Source organism: Gallinula chloropus (genome assembly GCF_964237585.1).
Source record: "Gallinula chloropus genome assembly, chromosome: 2".
Taxonomy (NCBI): Eukaryota; Metazoa; Chordata; class Aves; order Gruiformes; family Rallidae; genus Gallinula; species Gallinula chloropus.
In genome coordinates, this window is record NC_140086.1 from 94,697,592 (window position 1) to 94,722,618 (window position 25,027).

General features: G+C 42.7%; 1 protein-coding gene across 2 annotated transcripts in view; it reads left to right on the top strand.

Annotated features, from left to right (window-relative positions):
- The window catches only part of PHACTR1 (phosphatase and actin regulator 1), a gene marked incomplete at both ends in the record, with an annotated part of 303,902 nt that overhangs the window by 244,605 nt on the left and 34,270 nt on the right, over positions 1–25,027 (top strand). Inside the window, 3 exons of one of the 2 annotated variants that reach the window (XM_084280171.1) lie at positions 3,221–3,551; positions 11,045–11,253; positions 12,758–12,914. In XM_084280171.1, coding sequence (XP_084136297.1) covers positions 3,221–3,551; positions 11,045–11,253; positions 12,758–12,914 — 697 coding nt within the window. Of the gene's footprint in view, positions 1–3,220; positions 3,552–10,978; positions 11,254–12,757; positions 12,919–25,027 lie in introns of those variants that run through there. The other variant, XM_084280172.1, reaches the window with a different exon arrangement.

A 25,027-nucleotide genomic window follows, 5' to 3' on the forward strand; every position in this document is an offset into this window, starting at 1 on the left:
GATTCTTTCTTCATATTTCCACTGTCCAGCTTCTTCATCTACAGATGTCCACATGTGATGGATATTCCATGCTGGAGACAATAACTGTTTCCACCCCTGGGTCGTATATCACATCCATTGTGAAATTAAAACAGGGGGGAAATGTGTAAAGCACAGTCATCCCACTCTTACATGCAGGGAGCAGTTGTTCTCTCGTTTACTCCAGGTGATGGTAGCGCAGTTCCCAGCAGCATCCCTGGAGCCTGTGGATTTGAGCAAGGCCTCATTCCTTCAGCACACTCACTGATACAACCACACAGTAAAACTTGCAGTACAAGGTCTCCATTGCAGACATTGGTGAAGATACAGTGATACGTTTCTGAGCAGATGGATTGAACAGTCATTCTCCTTTTAGCCTTTTTTTTTTTCAGACAAGTAGAATTCTCCCAAAGATGAAGGCCAGATGGGTAGATTGAATGCCTCTGGTTCATTTTCAAGGCTCTATTTAGGTATTAGGTCGATAGTCAGACAGCCTCAAGAACATGGGCCATCTGAAATAAAGCCTTACATTTAAAATAATGGACAAGATTTTTGGCATCTGTCCAGATACTACTGAAAATATGTTGATGTGAAAGATTTCTTTCAATTTAAGTGGAAACTAAAGGCTCATACATTTATTGTGAAGAGTGGAAACCTAAGTATGCAAATCTAATTCATGATGGAATATGTGGTTACCTGGCATAATTAAGCCAGACTTCTTGTCCTGTGCAACTCCAAAGTTGCAGTGCCTCTATCACAACTCTGCTAGATGAATGCTTGCATGAGAAAGGAAAAGAAGTGTTCAATGTATTTTAGAACGAAGATGGAAGGATTCCTGTTTGGTTTATACCTGAACCATTTAGCATCTTATACTCACTCCCAATATTGTTCTAATCTTCAGCATCACAGAAGGCAGCAAACCCAGCTGATACTTCTAGTCATTCTTTTGTCAGAAGCAAGAGATGCCTACGGACAGGATCTCTTTGAATTCATCATTAAGGCTCATCACACACTCCATCATGCACAGAGCAGTGGGGTGTGTGGGCACGTGCACTGTCAAATGAAGATGTTAACTGAGGTACAGCAGAAAAAGATCTAAAACCAACAGTCAAGCCTGCACCTCTCAAAATGGAAGTGCAGATCTCAGTGTAGCCTTTGTAATTCAGGACCAGCTCTAAAAGTCAAATTGCCTGGAGCACAAATATATCAAAACGCTTTGTTAGTACAAATCCCACAGGATCCTTATTCTCAGGGCTCTATACAATTTATTCTTTACTCTGTGTTATTTACCTTTTACTGAAGATGGTGTGTTCTTTTATGCAGGATACAAAGACAAAATATACACAGATAACGTTTATGTAAGAAAAACACAGTAACTTGGGGACCTTCCTGTGCTTAAATAGAAAATCCTGAAAGTATTTTTTTTCTACTGTACAGAAGTTGGCCTGGTTTAGAGGAAAGGGTAGTGGCCTGTAGTTTGGCAATCCCGTGAGTTAGAGTTCAGCCTTGGTGGAGCCATCAGAAGACTTTTTGCCTTCAAGAGACATGTCAAGTGGGTATGATACTCTATTGAAAACCAAAAGACTCTCTGTAACTCCCACTCTGCAACATGGAAAGACCACTTTCTCTCCATGCCTCTATTTCATCTTTGTGCACCCTTTGTCTCTCCTGTGTCTTTAGCCCGTAAGCCCTGGGAAGAAAGGGAAAACTTGCTGCCAGCATGCTGTTCTTAGGGTAGTAAGAACACTGGTATCAAGGGGATACTGTGGATGCAATGAAGCTACAACTAGCACTAAAAATGTCCAGTGTCATATCTGATCTTGGCTCCATGCATGCTCTTTTTCCATGTTACTGTTGTTGATCACTTTCAAGAAATGTTAGTGCTTGAAAGTTCAGTATCCACCTTGTGCACCCTGCCTAGTAGATACGCATCCTAATACAGGCAATACCCAGAATAGGCCAGGAACAAAGGGAGGGGGCAAAAGAAGGTTAGTTAATGTTAAAAAGAACCATCTGGAAAAGCATTTCAAAAATCAGGTATCACTGAGGGTGATGACCTTTGAAAGGTGGAAGGCAACGTCTCACTCCCAAGCTTTCTCAGGTTAAAAGGGGATCCTAGCCCTTCGTTTCCTTTCCCATGTTACAGCAAGAAGAGTGAACTGAAGCATCAAAAGGTCAAAGACCGTGCAAGCCTTGCCTGCAGAGCTGCATTATGGAGCCAAATGTCAGTTTTATTCCAGGCAGGAAAGGGCCTGGCCTTCCCTCTAAACACAAACTCACAGTTGCAGCTTTCAGATTTGCTCTTACTATGTGTGCTGGCCATTTCCTACACCCACCCTGGGATCTACAAGCTCTCCCATTAACTTCTTTTCCCTTCTGCAGCCATTTCACAAGGCAACTCCAAAAATCTCCGTCCTGCAGTTGAGTCCTGGCAGAAAGATTTTCTTGTAGACCTTCCATGCAAGTCAGGGGAGTCTTTGCCTGGCAGGTCAACTGTGTGATTCAGGGAACATGCCTAGAGTTAAAAAGGTTAAAATTCAGTGCATAAGTCCAGAGAAAAGAATCCTAACAGTCTTTTGCCCTTTATAATTGTCTCCTCCTGTACCTTTCATTCTTCCAGACCTCTCCTGTTTAGTATTCAAACCCTATTTCTCTTCTCTCTTGCCCTGTAATGTAATTTTTAATGCCAGATGTTTTGCACATTACAAAGCTGTAAGAAATGTGACTTGTAGTAATTGCACTGCAGTGGCTGAGAAGGATCAGAAGTCCCTGAGCTTTTGCTCCAGCAGTGATGGTGGTGAGTCATCCTGGAACTTCAGACACCAAATCCCTCCCCCCTCTGGTTTCGTGCCTGTTGAGTGGGAGACTCGCGCTTGCCTCACAGGGCTGTTTTGGCAGGATTAGGGCTTTAAAGCGTCAAAGTGCACCATGAGCCTTGCTAAGCATTGCTTAACGTGTTTATTAGGGGACATGCACAGCCCCAGGATGTTTTTTGTGAGACTCGGAATTGCTGCAGAGCAACAGTGTTTTTTTCCAAAGACCATGCTGAACACACACTGTGCAGGGTGGCTGTTGCAGCAGGGAAAGGGGTACACGCTCCTGTGTTGACTAGAAACCTCAGTACCTGTTCCTGCACGCAGATACTCTGATCTCCACCTCAGGTGAGAATTAACACCAGGGCCTCTCTTTTCTTCTGTTTTAGATCCTGGCGCTCCTGTGAAACTGCCTTGTATGCCAGTTAAACTGTCACCTCCACTACCTCCAAAGAAAGTCATGATTTGCATGCCTTTAGGGGGGCCAGACCTCTCTCTCTCATCCTATTCCACGCAGAAGAGCTCCCAGCAGCCTTTGACCCAGCACCATCACACTGTCCTGCCATCCCAGTTAGCAGCTCACCAGCACCAGCTCCAGTACGGCAGCCACAGCCAACACCTGCCTTCTGGGTCCAGCACGTTGCCCATTCACCCTTCAGGGTGCCGGATGATAGAGGAACTGAACAAAACGCTAGCCATGACCATGCAAAGGCTAGAAAGGTAAGGAAAATGATGTCTTCATGTGCACTGTTGCCTGCTGACCTCAGTACCCGTATCAGCACTTGAGTTATGTTGATAGTACTTGAATGAGGCCTCTCCTCTGAGGGTTTAATGACAGCAGGGCAGTCATTGATGGAGAAGCAGAAATGGGGAAAGAGGTTTTTTGACAAGTCTGTGGCAGAAAGGAGAAAAAGACCAAATTTCCTGAACCTTGTTGTCATTTTCAAGGAGCTAGATAATACAGCCAGTGGACAAGATGTTAATCGGACATGCTCGCTTGCAGTATATGCCACAGAGTGTGTACCTGCAAAGCTCTGGTTGTGTGAAGGATTGCAAAAAAAAAACAAGTCAGGAAGCAGAAGATTCAAAAAAAAGCAATAAAAGCCAAATGTGCCAATCAGCCAGGGCATCTGATTGTTATTACCAATTACCTCAAAACAACCAGTGAGGACTTCCTGCAAGTCACTGGAAGGGCTTTTAATATACTATTTTAATTAATTTAAATTACATTGCATGATTGATTTTAAAGTAAGTATTTAACCCATTCCATGGTGGCTACCTCCTTAGCCTTTTGCATCTGGAATTAAGTTGTACATCTAATCAGAAAAGCCTTACCCACCTTGGGGCTGATTTCTATTACTGCCATTTGTGGGTATCTCTGAACACTGCTTTAAATAGTCTGAGCAAATGAAGCATGTTGTAGAAATGCAAACTGTCCTCACAGACTGCAAGATCAGCAAGCTTTGGGAAATTTATTTCATCTTGTGGAGGAAAATTGAGCAAGTCCAGGAATAGGGGAGGTAGTCCAAAAAATTACATGTTCTATTTAGTATCAAGGGCAGCTTTGTCGCCAGCTTGTTCTAGGAGCATCAGATACCCTCTTCTTAGAGAGGAAGTGAAAATATTTGATCTAACAGACAAAATGCCCAAAGATTTGCCCCAATACCTCTTTGTGATGATGTTACCTTCATTGTAGTGCATAGTTAAAAGGATTTGACTGGGGATGGCAGATTCTCCTTACTGCATGAAAAACAGTCAGGGGACCAGAGGCTGCCCCACACTGCCAGCTTATTTTAGTGCCAGGATAGCAAGACCTCTGTGGTTATATCAGAGGGGCCTGATGTATCTGCAGCATGGGGGAAAAATGTTAGGGCTGTGAGGGAAGTTCCTCTTCCCATCAGTAAAAGGGCTGTAGCAGTAGGATTGGGAAAAGCACCCACATTCCCCTTTGTGCCCAGTGACCACCCAGTTACCCCTCATATTGCCGACAGGGCTGGTCAGACACATCTACATCACCTGAAAGGTGATTGCAGAGCGTAGCTGGTGTCTCCCAAAGGCTCCTTTGGGGCTGCACTGCCCATGCTGTCCCCAGCAAAGGTCGGATGGATGTCTTACTGTGGCTCACACTGCAGGCAGAAGGCACTTTGTTATCCTGAGCTCAGTGACATCGCTGAGAGCGTGACTTCATTGAGGCATCTGTTGCCCCACAGCAATGAATGCTCCAGTTTCTAAGCATCCATCATGTTTATGTCTACAAATATGTTTAACTGATCTAAAGGTGATGCTGTTTGGTTTTAACTGTTAGTTTGAAGCTGAACCTCTGCTGCTTGTTAAAAACTGAGTAAGCCAGGATTCATTTCCCAATATGAAGCAATTGCCTCCCTTTGTAGAAAAAAATAAGAAAAGGTTGTGGCACTGATATTTCACACTTTAAATGAAAACGAATCCTGGTTCATGATACTGCAGACAGTTGATTTTTCATGACCTTTTTGTCTTGATTAACTATTATTTCAATCATGAAATAAAGCATTGAGTACTTCACTTATTCTCCTTGGCAAAACAAATCAATGACAGTTGCATTCACAAGAGACAAAATAGGTGATGACTGTTTCTCCTGCAACAGCAATTGTTATTTTCAGAGTATTTAGAGGTAAAAATGTCTGTGGAGCTGACACATGCTGTTAAATTCTTAAATTGCTTTTCCATGCCACATTGTGATCTTAGTAAATTTGCTAAGTTTTCTTGAAAAATGTATGTATATTTTTAAAATACGTGGGTTTTAACTGGGGAGAGAATAATTTGTACCAAATGCTGCAGTTTCTAATATTTCTTGCAGTGGTTCTTTTCCTATAATGACATAAAATCTGGATTAAACCCAGCAGAAATCATGCTGCAGCATTTGTCATCGGACCCGTCAGCCCAGAAGTCTTGAAGATTTTTAAAGCTGCACAGATCCTAGATTTGCTTTCCTCTATTGAAAATTTGGTAGCGTGATCACATCTGTTGTGTGCACAGGATATGCATTGAGATCCTGAGCTTTACTGTTCCTTCCAGGATAACAAGCTACTGGGTCCTGTTGTTGGGTCAATAATCTTGAGATGAGAGAGCCTGACAAGTCTCTGAGGAAACTTCTAGGGAACGCTGAGTTAATTGGCAGGATTTATTTTTGCTGATCTCAGTCTTTATCTTGAAAGAATCCTAAAATATTATAGAATAATTCCCATGATGCTGCAGTAATAACGCTGCCAAGACTGGTAATTTGAAGGATTATTTAGAATAGTATTTTAGTTTTAATAGGGGAGGATCATGTAGACAAGTGCAGATCAGTATTCTGCTCTAAATTTTGGCCTTTTTTTACTTTAGCAGATTAAATTTTTTTCTTCCCTGTCTCTAGTTTCTTTGCCTTTAGGGCATTGGAAGCTCCTCAGGTCTGTTAATCTGCATTGATACTCATTGAATCCATAACTGGTTTGTATCAACTCCACATTTTGCCCAGTAAGCTTTTCTTAGACCCCATAACTCTTCTCTCCATCAGGCCTTGAGAGCGTGGACAGGAGCAAAGAATGACAGACTGAAACACCCCCTTCCTCTAGCAATCTGGATTTTGTGCTTTCATAGATGAGGTGTCTAGAATTCAGAAGGTCTAACAATATCTGAAGACTGATACTTGAAATCAGTGCTTTGCCACTGAGCCAGAAACTTCCTAGAGAAAAAAATGAGCAGTCCCTCTGTACCAGCCTGTAAGCCAGAAGTGATTTTGCTGTCTTTGACCCTGAGAAAGCTACTGAGGTTCTCTATTTTCCCCTCTACAGGAGTACTTGTGTGTTACTTCCCCTAGACCTAGTGTATATTAATAAGGTAATGTCTTATGGTACATTAAAAGTGTCTAGTACCTACTCAAGTCCCAGTTGTTCTTACGACCTAAAATGGCAGTTAATTCCTGAATTTTTTTATTCAGTTTTATTACAGACATTATAGAACATTAAGTTCATTTGCACACTTAACGCTTTTGATGGCAAACACTTTCTGGTACTCCTAACATCTATTCATAACCTATTCTCAGAAGGGCAGTCTGTCCTGTGTCATAGTATGACTATTATGGCATGTCATTTGCACTGCCAGTTTGCCTCTATTTTCCCTGATAAATTACCAGCTTTAAGATAGATTAAGTTGAAACAGACAAGAGTGTCATTTCAACGTAACCTTTGTCCTGCTACCTCTGCTGCCATGTTGTGCCCAACTGCAGACGACTTTCCCCTTCAGCCCCTTCAGGGTGTGTGTCAAGCATAAGTAAAACTAGATATGGGAATTTTTTTTTTACCATTCCAGAACGTGTTTTAAAAGTTGGTGAAAACCCGTTAACCCCTGACACCAAAATCCACTGAAGGCTTCATCCTCCTGACTGAACAATTTAAAAGGCCTTGCACGAAACGCAGCACGTCACGGACAGCAGCAAAGAAAGCTTTGTGCCGCTGGAATGTCTCTTTAATTTTGACTTAGGGAGGCAGCTTCTTGATCTGAAATAGCCTTATTTTCTGCCTTGCCCATATAGTTCTCGCTCTGTCTGGAAAAGCGACAATTAATTTCAATTACTCTGTAGGCTCTTGTGGGCTGGCAACTGAATCAAGGCCTCAGTTTGTTCAGCCTCCGTACTAAAGAGCTGTTAAGTGGCAATATCTCACCCTGAGCTAGAATTGCATCTGTGGCAGAGCAGTGAAAAATCGCTGTGTCCAAAAAGACACTGTGTGAAACCTGTTCCTCGGGGACACCCAGTTCAGCTTCAGACTGTAGATTTATGAAATGAAATGCATTAAACATTCCTGCCAGTGTCTTGTAAATCTTAAAAAACGTATTTGAGTCAGAAAACATTTATCTTCCATAAAACTTGTCAAGAGAATTGCTTTTTTGTCTAAACTTTAGCACTGCCTAAGGATAGAGCACTTAATATTTATAGCTCTGCCTTCTCTCTCTCTTACACATATGACTCTCGTAGAAATGTATATACAGTGGTTTGAAGTTTTTTTCAGATTTTTGTTTTAACTGATAAGTACAGAAGAGTGTACTGTGGATCTGAAAATGTTCTGATAAAAATGTAGCTCTTTATTCCAAAATCAAAGACCCTGGGATGACGGATGAGAAATGTGCAGTTTTTTTCCCCACCAGATTTTACAGGAGGGATTTAGCTTTTTTCTTTCTTTATATTTTTTCTGTACAATGAGTCACTCATATGCTTAAATTCTGATTTTTCATTAAAATATTTGATCACTAGAAACGTTGTAAGCTGTATATAGTGGTGTAAATTTTTTTGTGGTTTTGATCACGGAAAGATAATGCAACCAGTAATTGCAAGTGCTTGTACTGGTCTGCTGTGAATTATTTAAATCTATGTGTTAAGATAAATTTATCTTCTTAAAAAGAAAGTAACTTGCTTAGATGTAGCTTTGTCCTCTAATTTTGTTGCAAAATGTGAAGCTGATTTAAAATGGACTGTTTGAAACAATAGTGTGCTTTTTGGCTAGTAACACTAAAAAATGTTGTGGTGTGGACCACCTGATTGCCCGAGGGGTTTGCTAATGACCCAGAGGAATTTATACACGATGGAAATACCCAGTGACCTTGATTCGTCTTTCTTAAGTGTACTGCCATATTACATGGATTTCACAAGTGCCTTGCTCAGACAGCTGACTTAGCCGAAATGCTGTGGAAAAGGCTGATTTTAATCAAGAACACAAAACACCAGGATAAATGAGGGGCTTAAAATAGAAAGTAGTATTATCAAGAAAGTGGATGATTCAGAGAAATTACAGTGAGATGAGAAGCCGCCTATTTCTAGATCAGTAGTTCAAATAAAGATCTAGCGCCGTGATTTGTAAATCTTGTTGCCATCCAGTACCTGCTTGGTAACCTAAACTAGTGAACCACTTTGATATCTGCTACCCTGTTGGCATGCCCATGAGGATGTTTCTGTAACCTACATACGTCCTTCACGGAGCTGGGAAGCACCAAACGGCTCTGGATGCTGAACTGCTTTTTGCTCCTTTCATTGGTACTTGCAGAAAGGACTTAGTGAACTTGTACTTACTGTCTGTGTATGTATTGGTTTAAAATGAACTGAATGATCCAGTGTTTGTGTTCACTGAAAGGGGTTTTTTTTGTTTGTTTTTTGTTGGGGGGCAGGGGTGACAATGTTAACAGACTTGCACAACATTTTAGTTTCTGTTAGAAATTTAATTCCAGATTTTTTTTATTTATTTCCTGCCTTTCCTTTTAAAAGGAGCTACACAAAAATAGATTACAGAGAAAACACATTACATACAAAAAATACATTAATCAATTTTAAATTATTAACGCTTACCAATAAATTGAAAATTAGTTGTAAGTTTTTTTAATATTGTACATTTATATTTTACTTAGAGAATTCAGCTGGTGAATTCTAAAACTACTTCCAGGATTAAAAACAAAAAGGTCAAATTCATTGAAGTCTAAGACAAAAATTCACAGGCCAGTTCATCATGAATCTTGCATACTTTGTGGTCTAAAACATATACTACCACTAAGGAAATGGAGTGCCTCTTTTCAAGGCATCCAGTAAAGCTGTGCCTGTCATTGTTGGTGAGTCTGCAATACTAAATGTTGCAATTAACAAAATTATTTCTTTGAAGAACGAGAAATTTTTCAAGTTGACAGAGTAGAAAATCATTTAAACAGAAGAATACAAAGATTTTTCAAGATGTAGAATGCCTGTGATATTCTGAACATGCTAAAACATTCAAGGGAATGGAGGCTACTCAGCACTCACTAAGGTTAGACCCAAATTTGTGTGTCTCAAGTACAACTTGGCCAGCACATCTGCTTTCCTACCTATGTTCTTGTGGAAAGCAAAATGGGAGTTTAATGTAGAGAGTGTGTTTGATAGGAAAGGTGTTCCCACCTTTTATACATCTGTTGCTTCTGCTAAGACTTGAGAGAGAATGGCTGCTGCTAACTCAGAAATACATCTGAGCCGCCATCCATCACTTTCACCTCCCTGTGAATTTGTTCTCATTTCATAGTGGGAAAGCAACATGAACTATTAGATAAAAACAGATTGGGAAACTTGGTTCTGTTTCTGACTTTCCCTTTCACCTTTGGTTTGGCTTCGTTTTTCATCTTCTCATGTTCCTGGTTCACGACTTGTATTGGAAATTTGGTAAGATTTCTTCACCAAAGAGGTTACCAAGCACAGGAACAGCCTGCCCAGGGAGGTGTTTGGATCAGCATCCCTGGAGGTATTTAAAAGATCTGTAGGCAAGGCACTTAGGGGTAAACTTGGCAGTGCTAAGTTAATGGTTTGACTCAATGATTTTAGAGGTCTTTTTCAACCTAAATGACTCTACGACTCAGTGATTCTGTGAATGATGTGTTCCTTGGCAAAGGGCTTTGAAATCAGCACATAAACAGAGCTAGACAGTAGCAGGAACTGATCAATCACACTTTATGTGATGAAAGAAATATGATGTTAGCTCCCACTCAGATTGATCTCCAGCACCTGGCTGGAGTGAGGAGCCGCGGCAGGAGCAGGGATATTGTCACTGCAGCCCCCACAACGTGTATCTGTGCCATTAACAAACAAACCTCCCAGGCTTTAGCTCCTACCCAGAGTCTGTTTTCTCCAAACCCAGTTTCACATACTCGGTTCCCCGTGCTTCAGGCAGTCATGCCCTTCCCACCCTTCAAGTCAATCAATGTCTTGTTCAAGGAGTGCAACTCATGGTTTCCTTCTGCCTTTCTACAATCCTCTTACAATCTTTATACACCTTTCCTCCCACCCACTCTCTTACTCAACCTTTTGTGTTCAGGTGACACATTTTCTCCTTACTGCCTGACATAGACACCGGACTGAAGACACGCTTATCACCCTGAGTAGCTGCTATAATTCCCACTAAGCCTTGAGACTGTATGTGCTGCAGATGTTTTGTTCTCAGCCCTGGCTACCAGTATTTCTGCCTGCACATCATCCTACCGCTCCCTAACAAGTGCTGTACCTTAAATCTAATGTGTACTCAGTTTAAACCCATTAGATGTCTCACTGGTCATGAAGATCTTTGTGTCCTCGTTTCTTCTGAAAAAGGGAGGGAAACCTGCTACTTTCCTAAGTGCAGTGAGAGAAGCAACCCGGTCTTCCATGGAGCTGCTTCCTTTCATTTATTCATTTGTTTTTTCTTTCCCAACAGCTCTGGTTTACACACGGGTGAGAGCGTTACAAAAACAGGACCTGTGGGCCTCCCAGACATGAGACAAGTGCCAACCGTTGTGATCGAATGCGATGACAATAAAGAAAATGTGCCTCATGAAACTGACTACGAAGACTCTTCCTGCCTCTACCCAAGACAGGAAGAGGAGGAAGAGGAAGATGAAGATGAGGATAACTCATTATTTACAAGTAAGATGCATTCCGTTTTTTCCTTCCCATTTATTTATTTTTCCCTCTGAACTCTCAGTATACAAGGGTAACGCAAGGCCCGTGAATTTTCTTTCTTGACCATGGTTTTTACATCTTTCAGGGCTTGACTACATGGGGACGCTTGGTAAATTAATCCAAAATAATAAGTTGTATGAATTTATAGTGTTTTCACTAATCCCCATGAATCACTGTCTGGATAGCTCTCTGGTAGAATTCAATTTGCTGGTTTTTGGCTTACATTAGTTCACTTCCAAATTGACTTTTGGATTCACTTTCCAAATTGTCCTTTGGCTTAAGCAAAGATCAGGTCAATAGAGTTACTTCAGGAGTGTGAAATAAGTGCCAGCGATAAAGAATCAGAGATTTTATATAGAGAAACTATTAACTCATGTCTGCACATACTTTGAAAGGGGTCCTGATCAGAGAATCAGACAAGAGATTAATTGATAGACATATCATAATTACAGTCTGGAGGGGGACTGGTGGCCCCTTCCTGACCCATCTGAGAAACCCATCTCCTGCCACAATGCAGCATCATAGAACTCCCCCATGAAGACAAGATACCATACTTTGTGTATGACAACTGCTTGTCATCCTGCAGGTTGAGCTGAAGTTTCAGGCCCTTGGGTTTCCCTTCTTCAGAAAACTGGGAGCAAAATAAACAAATGGCACCCTTTTTAAAACACACAGAAAGAAGTTTCTAAAATGGGCATCTTTCATCTCTTCAGAACCCTCCCTTACCCTGCAAGTGAAATTAAGCAGTCTTTGCTGTTAAACTAAGAAACAGAGCAGAACTGCACTATCTCACACTCTCTTGCCAAAGCCCAAAACCTCTCATGGGTTTCTGTGTCTCTCTGCTTGCATCTCTCTTCCCTGCTCAGACTGCTTTGGGTGCAAGCCTAGGAAAGCAAGCTTGAGCCGTGAAAGGCCACCACTTTTCACAATGGCTTTGCCACTGTCACTGACTGAGAAACAGGGTCAATTAATGTACATAGAGATCTGTGTTGCTTCTGGTTGACTTCTGATTCCTTTCAGTGCTAGCCTGGATGTGTTGATATTGCAGCTCAGGAGAGAGAGAAAGAGAGGTATCTCTCTCTCCACATGCTGTGGCTCTGCTGCCTGCCCAGATTCTGAGGTTGAATTATTCATTCCATTACGTGGTTCAGAAACACTGTGCTAGAGGAGGCTACAGATGCTACTAGCAATTCTGAAACAAGCCCTTCCTCTCCACTCCCCTCTATGGAGCAGAATTTAATTTCTTTTTCCTGTATACCTACCAAAGCCAGCTTTTCCTTATTTATTCCTTATATATGACTTGAGGCTAATTGAGCACATGAAGTTAATTGACACCCCTTTTCCCAGAGTCCATACTCGTGTAAATGAGAGCCTAGTATCATCTCTCAGCTAGCATTTTTTTTGCCTCCTGCATGCTGTAATGAAATGATGACACCTCCTTTGGCAGAGCCTCTCCTCTCTCCCACAGGCTCCTTGGCAATGAAAGTCTGCAGGAAGGACTCTTTAGCAATCAAACTAAGCAACAGGCCTTCCAAGCGAGAGCTGGAGGAAAAGAACATCCTCCCCATGCAGACTGACGAAGAAAGGCTTGAACTTAGGCAGCAGATTGGGACAAAGTTGACAAGGTAGGAGAGAAACATTTTCCTGTCTCTTGCTTTTGAAAATATGTGGGGGGGTGCAGGGTTTTGTCCTTAGTCTGTAAACTTTTGAGGTCTGTTTGTTCCCAGTGTTCAAGGAGAAAAGCCATGGGAGGGGAAAGAAAAAAACCACCTCTCGCCATTATTTCTGTTCCTGTATCATTTCCCATACAATGCTCTGTTTAATTTTCCTGGAATATCCTATGGGATCTTTGTTTAAGTATCAGCATGCACTATGTGGATTTGGTTGCTTTCAGTGCACCACTGGGAAAAGTTCAGTTTTGGTAACATTTTGGAATGTAGCTGCAGGTGCCGTTTGATAGGCTCTTAGTTTGACCAAGGGGCAGAGGCATAGCTTCTGACCACATCTCCTGAGAGTAGCTGGGTCTTCTCCTAATCCAAAATACTCACATCCTTTAGCATCTGCTTTTCTTGGGTCAGGTTGGACAGATTTACCTTCTCTAGACTCTTTCTTCTTCCTAACAGTGTAACTCACCAATGTTTCTGGTTTTCTGTATTTTGCGGGGGTATAGAGGGGTGACCATTAAATATGGAAAATTTCTGTCAAAAATTAGTAAAATGAGGTCAGGTAGAAGTGTCTAAGAGCCTCCTATGATCTATCTGTGATTTCTTTGATCAATTTAATACTGTTATCAACTTGGTGATATGCAGAGGTGATGAATGCTGTTAGTTGCCCTCCAGTGTGACTCTGAGAAAACCACAGGAAGATCAGTTGGGAATTTTCTCATGGCTGTGTTTTGGTTTGGTTTCATTTGTTGTTATCTGTCTGGTTCGGTTTGGTTTGGTTTGGTTTGATGGGGAGGATTAGGGAGAAACACAGCTAGCATGTTGTGAAGATAGGAGGAATAGTAGATACCTCTTTCATCATTTTATCTATGCTTTTTCATGGCCTCATTTATCACCTCTTTGGAGTAAACTAGCCAGATGTTTCCAGTTTGTCTTTGAAAGTCTTTGCTGGATCATGCCTAGACTGCTCCAAGACCTGTCTTATTCTTCAGTAGTCTTGTTGAAGGGTCTCAGCAGTGATGCCCAAAGTACGTGAGATGGTACTGCTCTGTTACTGGTACTGTGATTTTTCAGTCCAGACTTTATTCAGCCTAATACCTTAGTAGACTTCAGCTGCATGTGGAGCTCTGGGTCCCAAAGAGCTGCCCATGAAAGCAAGGTCCCAGAGCTTATATGATTAATTTTAAACCCTTTTAAAGCATACAAAGGGATGAAATTTTTGTCTCTTAGTGTATCTTACTGTACACAGCTTGACTTTCCAATGACATTGAACAGTATTTCTACTGTGTTGCCCATTTGCCTAAATTGCTTCGGTCTCTCAGAAGTTTTACAGCCCTGTCTGATGAAGGTAAACAGTGTCATTTGCAAACATTGACTCTGCACAGCTCACTGTGCCCCAGGTGGGGTTTTTTTATAAATATTTTATATCTCAGGTCTCCAAAACCTGTTTTTCCCCATTAAAGAATGTTTCTTCAGCGTATCTCTTTTTAACAAGGGAAACTAATTTTGGCGATACACAGAACCCTTCCTGTGTAAGCCCCATACTCTTACAATGCCAGGGCTTTTTTGTTTCCCCAGTTGTATCTCTGAGTATTCAATCTGAAGTATAATGCTTGATCTTGCTTTCTAATATAACTAGCACTTAGGGACAATCAGAAGTAGTTCAAATAATTAAAACTGTGTACACACAAGCTCAAAAAATAGCTGACCCACTGATGTTTCATTCCCATTTTATACCAGTGTAACATCACTGAAATTGGTAGAATTTCACAACCCTTACCTGGAATAATACAGTTGCCAGTCTGACCTGCTAATCACTAGTATTTACAACTTAGTATCTCATCCTTTTGAGTAATTAAAAATAATCAAGAAATATGAGGAGAAAACAAGTTTCTTCATCTCTAATAGAGAAAAAGCCACAGATATTTCAGCAGCAAAAAGGAGGGTAGCTGTCTTACCAGTGTTTTGTATCTAAATGGTGTGTATCTCTGTGCACAGTCTGATGAGTATTAGATTGAAACGGAGAGAATATTTCAATTTGGAAAGTGTTTCTTTACTGTCCAGACTTCATTACTGAATCCATCCCTTGCTATTGCTCAGTGATTGTCACACAGTGATGCAAATGCCAAGCAAAATTAAAGTAGTGAAGCATTTGTAGTCCTTAGAGAAGATGCTAGATGCAGACTATAATTGCAGCTGGCAATTTTGGATTTCAGAGGGATTTGTCCTTTTCCACCAATGGGCCCCTATGGTTTAAAATAGCCAGCCAATGAAATCACATATGCTACTTACAGAAGTAAAAAAATGGAGAATAAAAACTTCAGCAAATAGTTACTGCCCGTAATGGATCAATTCATCTTCACCAAGAGGCTGATTAAGATACTTCAGTATTTATGCATGATCTTCACAGTATTTAGTTTGGAAGAGCTTATTGGCTGCCAAAACTGGCAGATCAAAATTTAGTTACTATACAGAGAATGTCCTTTTTAAAATGCTTGTAGCCAGGCATATTGAGAGATTGACCACTGACATATTGTGTGGGACCAAAATCATCTCAGGTGTGGTTCCTCCAGGCTTATTAGAGTTGCACCAGGAATCAATTTGGCTCAGAACTGTGTGTTCAGATCCTGTTTAAATGTAACTTGGAGCTTCTGAACCTCCAGTTAGTCTCAGAAAATTGTTACGACTTTAGTATTGTATCTGCCAATGGGTAGGGAGGCTCTGGAGCAGACTTCACCATGTCACATATTTCCCATACTGGGAGAACAGTGCCTTTACTTACACCAAACCAGTTGTAAGGGTGAGGCTGTGAAGACTGTCTTAGAGCAGGATCTGGCCCGCTATATGCCTTAATATTTGCTCTGCCACGAGTCAAATTAACGCCTTTGTGCCTGTCATAAAAACACCTCACACAAAGGCAGTGCTTTGCTGGTGCATACCCTGTGTCATGGCTCAGCACACGTCAATCCAAACCAAAATGGACCTTTTTGCCCTAGGTGGCAATATCCGTCCCAGCAAAGGCAGGGGAGCCCAGGTCACGTGAATTCCAGCCGCGTGAATTGGCCACTGCACCATCAGCTATTTCTGAGCAGCCATTACGCAAAAATTACAGTAACTAATAAGAAGACCTCCTCCTCTAACCAAACCATAATGGGCTACTCCAAAATAGGATACCTACTATGAAGCAAGGAGCAAAAAGAGTGAATTAAGATGCAGAAATTCTAGCTCATAGCAATATGTGACTTGGGGTTAGGAAATGGATGCTGGAGGCCATGTTCTTGGTTACTAAAAACCCTTACAGCTCCATTAACTTCTACTCTGAAATGCAGACCTTCTGTGCTAAGTAAATCTTTAAGTGGGTATGGTTTTCTTCTTTTTTTTATTTTTTTTTTTCTCCTGCCTGCTCAGCTTCTCCCAGATTCTTCCTCCATTTTATTGTTTTGGTACCTTCACAGCTGTTCAACAAGTGTGTATAAGTGGCCATAAGACAGAAAGGATAACACAGGCAGAAAAACAAGACTTTGGAAGTTAATAAGCAGAGTGGAAAAGATAGGCCTGTGCTGGACCTGCTGGGAAGTACTGGTCCCCTGGTTATTAAGGTTAGAACAAGGGACAGGAGGACCTGGATTTAGCTGTCAGTGGCTATCAGAGAGAGAGGAGTGAGACAATGACTGTGAAGGAAGGACTCAGACAGGCTCTGGGTCTGAGCTTGGGGGTTCTCCCAGGGACATTGATAAAGGCATGCCCTGCCAGGAGGCCCTGGTGAGGAGGAGGACCAGTGCTGATTGGTGATGCATGTCGCCCAGAGACTGCCCCCTGGCACTCAGGTGGGGATTCAGTGCCAGTCTTTGCGCCTCTGGTGCACCAAGGAATCACCACACAGACTTCTTCGATCAACACATTATTTAGTAAGCACAAGAGCCCTTTAGAGTAAATGTACCTATAGATTTCTGTATAGCTATATACTACACCAGACTTCGCTGAGGACTTTGCACTCCTCTGATCTGGGAAGACCTGGTTTCTTTGTGTGTCTTTCATGAAGTTCCCCCCATACCTTGAGCTGTGTGTCTTTGGGCTACAGCTGATCTGCCACGCATCCTACGAGAGGGGCTTTCTAAAGCACTCTGGTCTTTTTTGAGTCTCTTCACCACTACCACCACTCCCCCTTCTACTCCTCCCCTCTCCCACCCCCCTCCCCCTCGATTCTAGTGGAGGTGCTCATTAGCAATTAGATACAAGAGTACTAAAGCAGAGATTTTAGTCCACTGCTTTTCAAGAATGCAGGCAGTGTCCTTATCTGTTTTCCCAAATTGCTCCCATGTTGCATCCTGGATGGAATATGAAAAATCTGGTAATCCAATATCACTATCATCACAGTGCTAATCAGTGTTAAGGGACCAGTAGTATTACTGGTCAGCATCATGTCTTGTTTTAGCAGGACGCTCCTATCCACCTCAGGGCATAAGGGCAGGCTGGCTGCAGGTCTCAAGGCAGGGGAGATGCATAAAGGCTGTCCAGAGATGAGCAGTGCATGTCACAGCGCTGCTACACCTCACTGGCAGGTGCCACAGGCAACCCAGTAAGATTTTGCAGCCCAGTAAGATTTTGTACTGTTCTGCTGCCAAAGCTATCAGTTGTAGGAGTCATGTTTAATCTGAGACCATGCCCGGTGTGAAAGCGAAGAGAGAAGAGGTTGGGAAGCAGCCCTCTGCACATTAACTAAATAATTAAATTCGAAACAAATAAGAAAGTAACTTTTTGCAGTGTCCACACACTACTTTTTTGCCTGTCTTTTGTCTTTGAGTGATGGACATCCCGGTGCTCGACTGAATCCTCTGAGTGTGCCACTGTGTACGTTCTGCTGGCTTTAAAGCGGTGAATCAGTGGCAGGCTCCTCTGTCAGATATACAGCAGTGCTCTGCATTTGTGTGTGTGTGTGTGTAGTCCCAGATTTATTCACCACGGTACCTTATGGGGTGCTGTCCTTAGACCAGCAAGTGGAAAATCTTGATCTGAAGCAATATAAATAATATACTGCAAGTATCACGAGGCACAGGACAGGAGGCATGAAAATAGATCACAGGCACGCTGTCTGTGTGCATATGGCTGTAAATATGTATGCTTGAGATATGGACAGGCACGCTTGCTAGATGTGTTTATAGTCCCATTGATGCTTTGGAAATAGTACCGAGGCGTCTGTGACTGAGAAATGTAGCATGAAAAGTCATAAATCTTTGTTACAGAGCAGCAGGTTTGACAGATGATGGTCACCTACTACCGCGATCAAAAAGGTAATCTACGCTGTGCATTCCCTGATCAATACTGCGTCTTCCTCGGCTGTACTGGAAAATACTGCCCAGAAGCAGAAATCCAGTGATGAAATTAACTTGGTGAAATCCCACAAGTATAAAAAATTGCCATTGACTTTTAAAATGCCATGAGGCTGCTGTGAGGTTTTTGGGGCTTGTTTACATCAGGTGCTAGTTGTCCATGTGTCCCTCTGCATGAGGGAGAGTACTCAGGAGAAAGGGCAATCCAGTGCGTTTGCAAAGAGAGGGAGATACTCTTTTTCTACGAAAGAAGAATAGAAAAACTGGACAATTTGGGAAAAGGATTGTGTCTTCATCATTGCCGTGAAGGTGACGGAGGTATTACCAGTGATGAGGAAGGGTCGGTCTGCAAGGCTGGCACAGCTGTTCCTTCAGCAGTTCCTTCAGAGGCCTGAGAGGACTGAATGGTCCAAAATGAGTGTTTTTATTTACAAAAAAATGAGTCTGTAAGGAGATTTAGCTTTTAAAAGTGGTTAAAGATTTAAACAGCATTCCAGTCCCAGTGAGGGGAGGGTTTATTCAGCCAAATCGTGTGGGCAAAATGGCCCCTGTTGAGCATGGCTGAATCTCCTCATGGCTGCTCCCCATCCAGCGCTGTGCAAAGCATTTTGTGCTCTCCCCATCTCTGAGTCATTTAGGGATAAAAAGAATGGCCAGACAGCAGTTTTAGGCTTTATTCACAGACCTCATTTTGTTGGGTAACGTGAAATAATTTCTCCCTAATTACCTCTGACGTCTGCAATCCTCGCACTTATTGTTAGCTTCCACTAATGAGAGAAAAGCAAGTGCCTAAAGCAAGAGCTCATCCCCAGCAGCAGCACACACGCATGTGTGTGTGGAGCTTGCCTCTTCACATGTCGGGTGCTGGGGATAAATCACACGGAAAATGGGATTGTGGTAAACAAGCTCATCTAAATCCTGGATTAGAGGGGACGATGTGACAGCGCTAGATGCATGAATGGGGGCAACCAAAAGAAAACCGCTGAGGGCTGAGCCTGGGTTTTAGCTGTGATAGTACCTAGGGAAATAGAGCATTTTTTTCCCCCTTTTTGGTTTAGCTCTGTGAGGAAGCTGTACGTTTGTGAGAAACCCCAAGGGAGCTATCTAAATTGCCCTTTGCATCAGGAGGAAGGCAGCAAAAGTGGGTGATTATCTATGGGCAACAAGCTGAAACCAAGTTATCATTACACATGTGGGCTCGACCGCTGGGAATAAATACTCTGAGCAGAACTGATCTAGGTTCTGTGTGGGGGTAGGGATGGGAGATGGACTCTCAAGGCCCTTGTTAGCCCTCTTATCGGTGATTGATGTCCTGGGAAGCTCTCCTGCGCTGAAAGGAAAAGTGGCTGTGTAGTTAAAACGCACCAAGACAGCTGCATCTTCCATGGGCTTTCAAGCCTCAGGCAAACCACTGAAAGAAATGCATGCGCATATGTATATGTATATGTATATGTATATGTATATGTATATGTATATGTATATGTGTATATTTAAGGGATGTTGGGGGTCTCTGGATGTGCATTTGTGCCTATGAACTCTGGAAAATTCCACTAGCTGACAAACTCTTGTTGACAGCAAAGTTTGTGTGCTTTCAAAAAACCACTCATATCAGGGTATTAACAATATCTGTGTTTCAGTAAGACAAGGATCCTCATTTCTGAGCACCGTTTGGACTTGTCTCTTTGTATTAGGAGTTTTCATAGCTAACATCATCATTCATCACAGAAAAAGACAAGCCTAACGTCAGAAATGATACTATTACAGTTGTCCTGATATGAGTTCCAACAACTAGCAGCATGAATTTGCTTCATCAGAGTAATTTGCTATGACCAAAGGTCAATGGGGCAGTCAAGGGAAAGGGGAGGTGACAGTGGGTAATGTCACCGCCAAACACTCCACCTCTACATGCTCCCTCTTTTGTGGGATGAACATTGTCCTTAACCTATGATCTGGACGGGTGTCTGTCACAGTTTCACCTTGAGATGGGATGAACCCTTGCCACCACCAGTTTCACTCAACCGAGGCCAGCAGATGTTCTGCTGTGTATGAAAGCAAACCCTCACAGAGTGGATATAGTCTGTCCTTGGGCAGACGTGTCTCTCCATGTTAGAAGGTGGGGCTCCAAATGTACAGAGACAGTTTATGTATGTTACTATAAAGGAGGAGGAATGTTCTGCTGAGGAGAGGAATGCTCTTAATGGTAGGCAACAGGCATCAGGAAGCGGCCTTTGAGGGCAAGGTCTCCCCAGAGGCCACTGATGAAATGGAAAGTGTTTTGCCCATGTCAGAAGTTCATTTCAATTAGAGATGTCACCAGCCTGGGAAGGTATTTGTTATTCCTGGGGCCTGTCACTGCTCCCGTTGCCTGCTCTGATGGAAGCAGTGCAAGTCACTCCACTCTGTCGTTGCAACATCTGTTTCTCCCATCCTTTCTCTGAAGCAGCCAAGGCAGAACACATTACGGGGCTACAATTTCCTCTTCGTGCTTCCCATCCTCTTCAGCTCCCCCAGACACAGTCTGTGTTTGAGGCCTAACTCCAGCTGTCAACACAGCTGAGGGAAATATATTTAGTCTACCTTAGCTTCCTTTGCCATTTCAGCAGGGTGTGGTATCCTTCCTTTTCTGCCCCAGATTGATTGCAGTGTTGCTTTTAGTTGTCAAACCACTGTCAGCTTTTCCCTTGGAGGAAGCTGCATTTCTCTGCTGGGCAAAATAGATCACCATGATAGAATGCAAGCTTGTGGCAGTAATGAAATAACAGATGTTGGTAATAGAAATAGTCTTTTTATTTCTCCAGTAGACAAGAGGCCACGTGGAGGCCAAACAATACTCTCTTCTGAGTAAAAAAATGACAAATATTGGTAAAAACAGGTGAAGCAAACACAAATGAGGAAGTAGCTGATTCAAAATAATATACTCTGGCTTTAAAAGAAGAAAACAAAGGAGGATTGTTTGTTTTCTTTTGCTGGTTAATGCTGACAAATTTAGGGCAGCTCTGGGAAGAACTAGCTCATAAATTTCCACCTTGAAAAAAATCTGACCATAAATCTTCATATTTTGTATCTGCTGATTGTAGGGAGTTAATCACAAGCACAACAGTTGCTCAGCTTGGATGACCTTGTAATTTCCGTAAAGGAAGCAAATCAGAAGGCAGTACAAGTAGATAAAAGGAGCAGACTGGCAGGAATAAATTTCACTTTATTAGCTGATGATTGTAAAATGGAGAAATTGCTTTTTGAGCAAAATATTTAACCTCTCTCAGAGATCACAGCTTGCTTTTTTCTTTTCCCCCTTCTGTGTATTACAGCCCATTTGGCAACACGTGTGCACAGGTAACCCTTGTAAAGGAGTCAAACACGTAAAACCAATTTATTTATCCTGACTCAAATCAGCTTTTAGATATATATGTGTGTGTGTGTGTGCTCATGTATGCACACTGTGACTGTTCCTGAGAGCCCAAGCAGGACTGCTAGAGAAGTCAGTCTAACTTGTCTGCATAGTCACCAATATGTGTCTGGAAACACAGGGGTTTAGTATGCAGGTTACTGTATGTGAGTAAAGAGAGGCAAGTTTTTGAAGAGTTGGCCCTGTAGTAAACAGGATTTAAGGTTTTACATGTTTGTTTTATATAGGACTAAATGTCTTTTGGACAGATGTACCAAGAAAGCAAATACACTTACCATTACACCTGGTACAGTATGCAAGGTTGGAATTTTACATGTTTTCTTAAGACGTAGTGTTAATACTTAAGAATCACTTAGAGATGAACAGGGGCTATTTTTGCATACATGTGGAAAAGTTACAGCCAGTCTTCCAGAAGTGAGCGTGGATCAGAATTATTCTCATATGTCAGTGCACTGGGATGCATGAGCACCACTCAGACCATATGTGGGGATTAAACTAAATCCTTATCCTCAGACCTGGCCACGTAGAATTACCGTTTATGTTAATAACATTGGTGAAGAGGAAGAGCAGTAACCACATCAGTGTGTCTCTAAGTATTCAGCCTGTAATGTTCATTGCTTGCTTTTCTGATGATAAATAATTTCCAAACCAGCAAACCACAGGGAAAGCATGTTAGCACCAAGGTAAATTCAGTAACCTGGTTCTTCACTGACATCCCTGAATTCAGGAGGCAGCAACATTAATGGTTAATTAATAATTAATAATTAATAAAATAAGCGTTCGATATATTGTATTTGCTAAATGAGCGAGCACCTATAATGTCAGGCTGGACTATTTATCCATCAGAATAGCTGAGTTTTTCAGCATGCTGGAAAAGCCTTCATGATTTCCCTTCTTGTAGTAATCAAGACAGAAGCTGTCTTCCTGCCTCCCTGCAATCAACTGGCCTTGATTTAAAAGCCAGCCTTACAAGCAGGAGATCCTCATCTCAAATAGTGGGGGCCGCAAAGCCTCCAGTGGGGAACAGAGATGCTGACTGGGCCAGGGCCCCTTCTCCAGCACATGCATGGGGACCACAGTTACCTGGTAGGACAGTGGATTTGGGGGACTTCAGTCACCTGGTGGGATGGCAGGTGGCAGCTTGGTTGCACCCAGGCTGTGGGGGACCATGCAAGGAGATGCAAACTGCAAGTAAAGGCCACCCCAGGAGGCCATCACAGAAGCTGCAGGGAAAGGTCCCTGGCCGTCTGCTATGAAGGTCTTTGCATGCCCCATCAGCTGGCCCACCTCCAGCTAAACCTGTGAGCAGCATGAACAGTGAGCCTCTTCAGACTGTTGGGATGCACTGGGAAGTTGGAGCATCCAAATTTTGGACCCTGGCTTTCCTAGAGCACTCTCTGCCCCACTGCAAGGACTTTCCTGCCCCAGTGTCAGGTTTCAGCTGTAAAAGAAATAGGGCAGGCAGCCCTCTGAGAGGAATCGATCTGTCTGGAGTCAGGGTTACGGACACACTGCAGCTGCCTGTCAGTCTCAAAGTGGGAAGCAACTTCCCTGATGAGAGTTTGGTGCCTTCTTGAATCTCCCCATCAGGCCATTCTTCAGCTGATCCCAAAAACCTCCCTCTGCTCCTTCCAGGAGAAGGAGTGGCTGATGGCCCAGAGCCAAAACGTCCCCTACCACTCCTCCCCTCTTCCCAATCAACAACAGAGTATTAAGGCATGCTGTCCTTCAGCCTTGGGTTGGGCCAGAACTGTTAACCCTTCCCCTGTTTGGGAGGACATACATTCTGAGATGGAGAGACCTAGGCAATTTCAAGGACCGTAGAGCTCTGTGATACTCCACCATCCATTTCATCTTCCTCCTCAGACCAGCAAAGAAAACCTTGTGCTCTACTGCAGTTAGAAGAGCTGCCAACATTTTGCACTGCACTGTTTAATTCCAGCAAGTTAAGGGCTCCATCATGTTTTGTAATGTGACATGACAGGTGAGAAAGGGCTCTGCAGCAGTGAAAAGGTATGATTTTTGCCTCTGAAATGAATCCTGTGTGATACATTTTTGGAAGATACTTTTATTTCCCTTTGTTTTGACTAATTCTAACCTTCTGAGACTTTATTCTGTTTTGCTTCTCCTTGTATTTCAGTAGTGTTGGTAGCTCCCCTCCACCCTACCCCTGTTCAAGATACTCTACAGCACTTGGCCTCAGTCTGAAGGATTTTGGAGCAGGTATAAAGAAGACAGTGACAGGGAAACGCAAGGCATCAGTGGGGGAATAGTAGGCATCACAGCTCACTTGTCTCAGCATCCTCCCTGATCGTTGCACACTTGACTGCCTCAGATTTGATTCTCCCACCTGCCCATCACTGTACTTTGCCTTTCTCTCAGTTATGTGCACTTATCACTAGACATGTCATGTTTTAGCAATTAGGGCACCTGTTCAAGTTTTGAAGAGAGAATAATGCTGCCTTACTATTTGGCGTAAAAGTCGATCTGAAAGGACAACTTTGACCCAGTAGCACTAAAGATGTAGTGCCACCTTTATATTGTTTAATGTTTCTTTGATCAATCGTGGCAGCTGGGATTAAGTGCTCAAGGACTGGAGGAAAGGAAATGTCACTCCTCTATACAAGAAAGAGGACTCGGGGAACTGTAGGGCAGTCAGCCACACACTGATCACCAGGAAGGTGATGGAGCAGCTAATCCTGGAAACAATATCCAGGCACATAAAGGATCAGAAAGTCACCAGGAGTAGTCAACATGGATTCACAAGAGGAAGTCATGCTTGATCAACATGGTGAACTTCTACAATGAAATGGCAGACCTGGCAGACAAGGGGGAGCAGTAGATAGTGTCTGTGTAGACTTTAGTAAGACTTTCAACATTGTCTCCTATATGATCTTCACAGTGGAGCTGTTAAGTGTGGGTTGCATGGGCAAATGGATTGAAAACTATCTGAATGGCTGAGCCCAGAGGCTGGTGATCAGTGGCACAATGTCTAGTTGGAGGCCAGTAATTAGCAGTATACCCCAACAGGTCCTCTCTAATATCATTCATTAATGATATGGATGCTGGACAGAGTAAGTATACCCTCATCAAACTCGCTGATGACCCAAAACTGGGAGGAGTGACTGATGCACCGTAGGGTCATGCTATGACTGACAGGAATCTCACAAAGTTCAGCCAAGGCAAGTGCCAAGTCCTGTGTCTGGAGAGGAGCAACTCCATGCACTGGTATATGTTGGGGCCAAATCAGCTGGACAGCAGCTTGACAGAAAAGAATCTGGGGGTCCTGATGGACACAAAATTGGACATGAGCCAGCAGGAAAAAAAGGGATAATGGT